Source organism: Akebia trifoliata, chromosome 2, assembly GCF_017979445.1.
Source record: "Akebia trifoliata isolate Shusen 1 chromosome 2, ASM1797944v1, whole genome shotgun sequence".
Lineage (NCBI taxonomy): Eukaryota > Viridiplantae > Streptophyta > Magnoliopsida > Ranunculales > Lardizabalaceae > Akebia > Akebia trifoliata.
Window position 1 is genome coordinate 17,734,108 of NC_141376.1, and position 7,901 is coordinate 17,742,008.

At 36.0% G+C, this 7,901-nt stretch overlaps 1 protein-coding gene across 1 annotated transcript; it reads left to right on the plus strand.

Moving 5' to 3' along the window:
- The first annotated feature begins 6,332 nt into the window (after positions 1-6,332).
- LOC147409839 (uncharacterized) lies at positions 6,333-7,256 on the plus strand. The gene has a single exon (XM_086432020.1). The coding sequence runs from the start codon at positions 6,333-6,335 to the stop codon at positions 7,254-7,256; it is 924 nt and encodes a 307-aa protein (XP_086288146.1).
- The last annotated feature ends 645 nt before the right edge of the window (positions 7,257-7,901 follow it).

Sequence of the window (7,901 nt, forward strand, 5' to 3'; positions counted from 1 at the left end):
AACGGACCTCCTCAATTTTGTTTGAACTTCCCTCTAGGGTCAAAGATAGGTGCTCGATTCTCTTTGAGTACTAAATCACCAACTTGTAAGTGATGAGACTTGATCTTTTTGTCAAATACACGGACGACTCTTCTTTGATAAGCTTGCACGTGATACAAAGCTCTCAGTCATTTTTCTTCGATCAAATTCAATTCTTCATACCGTTGGTGAACCCAATATGCTTCTAACAACTGACTTTCCAACAAGACCCTGAGAGACGGAATTTCCATTTCAACTGGCAAGATTGCTTCCATGCCATACACTAAGGAGTAGGGAGTAGCTCCAGTAGAGGATCGAATTGAAGTTCGATATGCCCATAGTGCAAATGGCAGTTTTTCTGACCAATCTCGATGTGATTGACACATTTTCCTCATGATAGTCTTAAGATTCTTATTAGCTGCTTCGACTACTCCATTAGTTTGAGGGCGGTAAGGAGATGATTTGTGGTGTGGGATTTTGAACTTTAAACACAATGTAATAACCTCAGCTTTAAAGTGTGACCCGTTATCAGAAATCAACTTCGAAGGTACCCCGTATCGACTGATGATGTTTGTTTGGATAAACTTTGCAACTCGAGACGTAGTGAGGACATCATAAGAGGCAGCTTCGACCCACTTAGTAAAATAATCGATAGCAACTATAATGTATTCATGCCCGTTTGATGCCTTAGGCGATATTTTACCAATAATGTCAATTCCCCAAACTGAGAATGGCCACGGTGAAGTCAGACCAACTAATTGGGATGGTGGCACATGTATGATATTTGCATGTATTTGACATTTATGGCAAGTTTTGACCATGTGATGACAATCTGTTTCCATTGTGGGCTAGTAATACCCTTGTCTCACAATTTTCTTAGGTAACATTTTCCCACTCATGTGGGGGCCACATTCTCCTGAATGTAATTCAATCATTATCTATTCAGCTTAATCTTCATCAACACATGACAAATGAATCCCATCATAAGACCTTTTGTATAAACTTCCTGCGCACAAGATGAATTGAGATGCTAATCTTAGTAGTGTTTGTCGTTCCTTCCTCGATGCTTCTTCTAGGAATTTTTATTTTTCTAAGACTCTTTTTATATCTGTGTACCATGGCTTTCCATCGGGTAGTCAAGTAGCAATGTTGATCTGATGGCAATATGCGGGTTTGTCTTTGACTTCGACAGTGATCGGCCTCAATTCCATGCTAGAGGGCAAATGGATCATTGAAGATAGAGTGGCTAAAGAGTCAACAAATCTATTATCTTCCCTTAACAAGTGTTGGAACAGGATAGCTTTAAACTTACTCACTAAGTTTAACAGATACTCATGATAAGGCTTCAACTTTTTATCCCTAGTCTTCCATTCTTCCAATGACTGATGTATGACCAAGGCTGAATTTCCAAAAACTTCAATTTCTGTAATGCCCAGGTTCAGAGCAGCTTCGAGCCCCACGATGCATGCCTCATATTCAACCGTGTTATTGGTGTTCGGAAAGGCTAATTTAATAACGATAGGAATGTGACATCCTTCTGGAGAAAATAAGACTGCCCCTATTTCATACCCATTTTGATTAGCGGTTCCATTAAAGTACAACTGCCATGTTTAGTTCTGCGGTTCTTCTTTAACATGCAAGATGTTCTTATCTAGGAATTGATCAAGATGCCTTATTCCTTCTACTACAGGGTGATCTGCCAAGTATTTTGCTACAGCTCTCCCTTTGATAGATTTCTGTGTAACATGTATGATATCAAACTCTGATAACAATAATAACCATCGCGCGGTTCTCTCTATCAACGCCGACTTCTCGAAAAGATACTTTAGAGGATCTATCCGAGATAACTTGAATGAGATAGCATATAGTATCGGAGTCTCTGAGTAGTCCATACCAGTGCCAAACAAGTTTTTTCTAGGGTCGAATACTTTCGTTCATACTCTAACATCTTTTTGCTGATGTAGTACATAGCCCTTTATTTCACTACGTCAAAAAAGCCCAAATTCTGCACTTATTTAACGTTAAATTCGACGGCCCAAATCTCACGTTTATATTCGCCGGCCCAAAGCTCGCATTTAAGCCCAACAGACATATTCGACAGCTCCAGCCCAACGACCCACTGGTATTTTATATTTTATATTTTATTTTTAATAAAATTATTTCGATTTTCCTTCTCTTCTCAAGGAAAACCATCTCCTTTCTGCGCTAAAATCCTTTCGAAATTTCTTCTCAATCTCCAATCTCCCTCTTCGATCTACTCTTCTCAATCTCCCTCTTCGACTCTGAATTTCTTACCAAACCAGACTTTGCAGAGGCATTCGAGCTGCATTCGAGAGGCATTCGAGCGGCATTCGAGCTGCATTCGAGAGGCATTCGAGAAAACTGATCACCGATCAAACCAGACATTCGAGAACACCGATCGATCGATCGATCACTTCGTTGATAGATTTTTGATCTGCTTCAAATCCAGAGATCTTTAGTGTTTCTGCAAATCAGATTTTCTTCCTGCCTCGTTTAGCCTTTTAAGAGGTACATTTTATAATTTTCTCTATAATTTTAGTTTAATCTTGTTAAAATTCTGCTTTAGATGCTTTAATCTTGTTTACCGAGCTTGTTTGTGCTAAAATGAACTTCTAATCGTAGAGTTATTAGCGAATTTTTTTGTAAATACCCTAATTTTCTAGTCGGCCATCTTCACTTCTTTTTATTTCTTATATTTTTATTCTAGTTTCTTTACTGCTTCTATTTTTCACTTTAATATTCTCTAATTATTATGTTTTGATGGTGATCTATAGTGTTTTTTGGAGCTTTTCTGATAAATTTGGATCTAAAATTGGAGAAATCTAACTGGATGCACTTTTCTATGAATTTAGCTTAGATGATATGAATGTAGTTTCTTTGATTTGAGTTTAGGTTGTTAAGGGTCTATTTTTGGAGCTCTCTGTCAACTCTGTGATTTCCCTCTATATGTATAATGTGACCTCTTATACATGCCAATGGTCCATCTCACTGTCTTCTTGTTAGCCATGTCCAATGGAGATTGTTTTTTGAATTTTGTTTATCTTTGGACTCTTTCGTTAAGGGTCTATTTTTGGAGCTCTCTGTCAATCATCTCTTCACCGTAGAGATCATCCTCACAAAAAATCAGCCTATTCCAAAACTTTTAACCCCATCAAAAGTGATTTACAAAAAATGTTTGGCACCAAACTTGGCAAACTTTAGGGCTGCCGAACCGCTCCCATATATATTGCATAAGGGTTTGATTCTATACAATCATGATCTAAGAACCGAACCAAATTGATTGATTCTCCATTTTCGTAACCCTGATCCGAACCGCAACTTATTCCGAACCACCCCAAATCGATCGGTTTGGTTTGGTTCTCAGTTTGAACCAGACCAAGTTGCACCCCTATTATTGAACAGACACACTCCTCTGTCATCTCTTATTCTTGTAATAGAAACCAAACATCAAACTCTCATAATTTCACAACAACAATATAGTTACTCCTGCTTCAAGCCTCCTAGTTCCATTTAGCATTCCAAAAAATGTCTCACCTTGTACTCTCAGATTCTGTATATAAAAGCAAGCACTTTAATTAAAAGCCATTACTAACACAGATACGCCAACACCAACAAAATTTGTCCACTTCTTTAGCAATCACCTAAGAGCCATGCCTAAATACCTCTTTGAGTTCAAGTTCATGACACAACCATGCCCACTTGAGCAACTAAACTTCAATCTTCCGTCATGTGTACCATGTGCATGGTCCACCTACACATTGAGCTAGACACATGTGACCCACCCACTCATTGAGCTAGTCAAATAAATATAAATTTAAACTAATTAAATAGTTATAAAGTTTTTTTATATATTATATTCTGAATAAGAATTGTATTTATTATTATTATTATTTTGGATTGACATTAAATATAACTGCATGACTTGGCAGAGTTTATAACCTGACCTGACCTGTTAAGTTTTCGAGTTGACTTGGCTGAGTTTCTGGCTCAAATGAGTTTTAGCCAGTTATTCTGAAATCCAATCGAATGAAGTTGACTCGGCCTAGTTTTGACTTAGCTTTCTTTTGTGGGTACTGTACCTGAATACGCCTTTTGCTGTTAAAAAATTTATGTGCTAAGCTGATGAACCAATGGCATTACGCCACGTGTATTGGGAAAAAAAAAAGAACTTAAAATGGGAAGTCCAAACCGTACAGAAAAATTTTCCCTATGTTTTCTCTGCACCAACCAACCAATCAATCACGCTTGCATATTCAATTCATGTGGCATAATGCCATTGGTTCATCAACTTAGCACAAAGATTTGTTAACAGCACTCCCATTTTCATGGGGCTGTTTAGTGTCTCGAGTCTTATTTGATCTTTTTTGAGCCGGCAATGTCTTGGACTTTCATTTCCCTTTGCCATTTATTAGGGAATTTGGAAGGAGTGGAACGGTCACATCTTTGAAGAAAAGGAAAACTCTATTTTGAATCTAATTATCTCAATTTTTGGGTGACTTTTCTTTCAGTGCAAATTGTAAATTATTCAAGAGTTTAAAAAGCAGTATTTCATAAGTAGATGGGATTGGGTTGGTTTAATTTCTTCTTGGTGTGTAATGTAATACTTTTGGTTTAATTGCTGCACCAGCAGCATTGCTGCTTAGTCGGTTTGAACCAGTCTACAATGCATATCGGAATTTTTGCAGTTGATAGCAGAAGTCCACACTTATTGGCCAAACTACCACATCTTTACAAATGCCAACGATCTAATTAGACAAAGAATTACTCAGTATTACTTGTCCATCTGGAATTCCATTTTTTTACATATGTTTGAGAATAAGAAAATATTACAAGAGAATAGGGGAGATTATCCTCAACTTACACAAGAAGAAATGCAAAAGCTTCAAGATAAATAGCTATCAAATCCGAGCTCCTTTGAAAGAAAAACTAGTACTAGAATATCTAGAATGCTAGAATGTGGGATAATATTAGCAAACATACTTGGAAACTCAAGGTTTGTGATTGTTAAACCACAAATTAGAACTACTATTTGAATCACTGTAATTCGAGGGCATTGAGATTCAGTTTGTATTTATATGATTATATATAAATTATATGTTTGATTTGATTTGGTCCTTTGGTCAAAAGGCCGTCGTGTCTGTTAAGGAAAGGGATTCGAAAATATTTTCCATTCTCTTTCTCTATCAAACACATAGAGTAGAGAGGCTTGGCAGCTACGCATGTCAGGCTTCACGCAGCAGGAGTTGTGTCTTTTTTTTTATATATTTATAGTTCTTTATCTTTATCTTTTTTTTCTTTATTTATTTTCTTTTTATATAGTTTTAGAAGTCCTAACCTTAGCATTATTTTCTTTATTTAGTTTTAATTATGGTTTCAGAGAAACTCTACAAAATCTGAAATACACCATCATTAAAGCAGATTCATGCAATTTGGTGACCAGATTATTTTTTTAATGTAGTTTACTGATGAAAAATGCTAGTAAACCCATTATCAAAACATGAATGAAATGAATTTTATAAAGATTACCTTCCCTTCTTACTCTTAATTGGTCTAGTAAGGCCATTTATTGGTTGTTATATGGTTTAAAGTTTTGGTTTGTCTTGGAATGTATTGTATTATTTCGGAATGATTAGAGTCGTATCTAAAAAATTTGAACCAATTGAGAATAAAAAACAATTTAGTTTCTCAAAAACCTTAATCAAAGCAACATATTCACTTTTGTAACTTACAAATTTCATGACCATTCTCATTTTTGTTTTTTCTTTCTTATTTGTTATTTGCTATTTATTATTTATTTGTAGTCTTTGTTTCTATTCTTATTCTCAATTAGATATATTTTATGGTTTCCATAGCTTTAGTATTGGTTTAAATCTCAAATTAGATTAAGAATTTAAGTACCCATTTGAGAATTGAAACCAATGGTTATCCTTAATTTTTAACGGCATTAGAAGTCCAACATCATTAGTTCATAGAAGTCTACTGATTTGATGGTCATGATCACATCAAATGATGTGAAAGACTATGATTAATGACAGTACCAACAATATATTTTATAATTAGCTTCGACATCTTTCTAAAAATATGTTGTTTTTTTTTCCTTTTACTTATCGGTTGTATGCTTGATGGAGAGGTTTGAAGTTCCAAGCAAAGAGTGGATGTCGAAACCTAGGCTATCAGCGGAATACATTGATGGTGTAGTGTCATTTATTGAGTACTTGAAAACGAATAGACATAATTTGGGTAATGATGATCATTATTTTTGTCCTTGTGTCAAATGTCGTAATACCTTATCGATGAGGAAAAATATAGAAACAATCGCAGAACATTTAGTCTGTGACGGTATAGATACTTCTTACAAGAGATGGACATTCCATGGAGAACATTGGAGGGATGGGGTTCATGCAACAGTCGGAGCTAGTACGTCTGTTCGTCAATGTGATGAAGATATGATCCCAAGAATGACAGACATGTTGAATGATGCGCTTGGACATTTTTCCAACGAAGAAGATGAAGTTACTTGTATGGATGAGTGTTCTGATAGAAACGATGACCAAGTTCATGATGATTCAACAGATGATACTCAATATCGCCAAATGATAGAGGAAGCGATGCAACCCTTATATCACTCATGTCGAAAAGAGGATACAAAATTGTCTGTTATAGTTGAGTTGCTGAGTATGAAGACTAGACATCAATGGTCTCAGAAGAGTTTTGATGAATTATTGCAAATGATTAAAAGGATATTGCCACATGATAACTCCTTACCAGAAAACACCTACTCCGCGAAGAAAATAATCAAGACTTTACGGATGAAGTGTGAGACTATTCATGCGTGTCCTAATGATTGTATATTGTATTGGAGAGAGAATGAAGATAGAGATAGTTGTCCAAAATATGGCGAGAGTAGATGGAAACCGATTAATGAAAAGAAATCGAGGAAAAAACTTTTACCGGTGAAAATATTGAGGTATTTTCCACTAATGCAAAGGTTGAAACGAATGTATAGTGTGCCATGGATTGCGGAGAATATGAAATGGCATTTTAAAGGAGGTCAACAACGAAAAGAGTTTATGTGCCATCCAGTAGATTCATCTTGTTGGAGAGGAGTGGATAGTAAATGGGAAGATTTTGCTATTGAGCCACGCAATGTTCGGTTGGGACTTGCAACAAATGGATTTAATCCATTTGGGATGAAAAACAACTCATACAGTTGTTAGCTTGTTATGGTTGTTCCATATAATCTACCACCATCTTTATGCATGCGAAAGGAGTTTACAATGTTGGCACTTTTGATTCCTGGGAGAAATGGTCCAGGACATGACATTGACGTGTACTTGCAACCACTTATTGCAGAGCTAAATGAGTTGTGGTCTACAGGAATTGAAACATATGATGCAAGCACTAAACATATGTTTACAATGAAAGCAATTTTGTTATGGGCTATACATGATTTTCCAGCATACGGTCATTTATCGGGATGTAAAACAGCGGGAAAATTTGCATGTCCTGTTTGTAGTAAAGGAACAGATTCAATGTGGTTAAAACATGGTGGAAAATTTGCTTATATGGGGCACAGGAAATTTTTAACTGATATCAACCATCCTTTTAGAAGTCAAAAATCTCAATTTAATGGGTATGAAGAAAAAGAGAAGCAGATTCGTCGGTTGAGCGGAGTTGATCTATTAGCCAAGTTGGAAACAATTCATACAGAGTTTGGAAAATTATCAGGTAAGAAAAGGAAAAAAATCTACGAATGATGAGACTCCATGGTCGAAGAGATCAATATTCTTTGACTTGCCTTATTGGAAGGATTTGCCACTTCGTCACAATCTTGATGTGATGCACATTGAGAAAAATGTGAC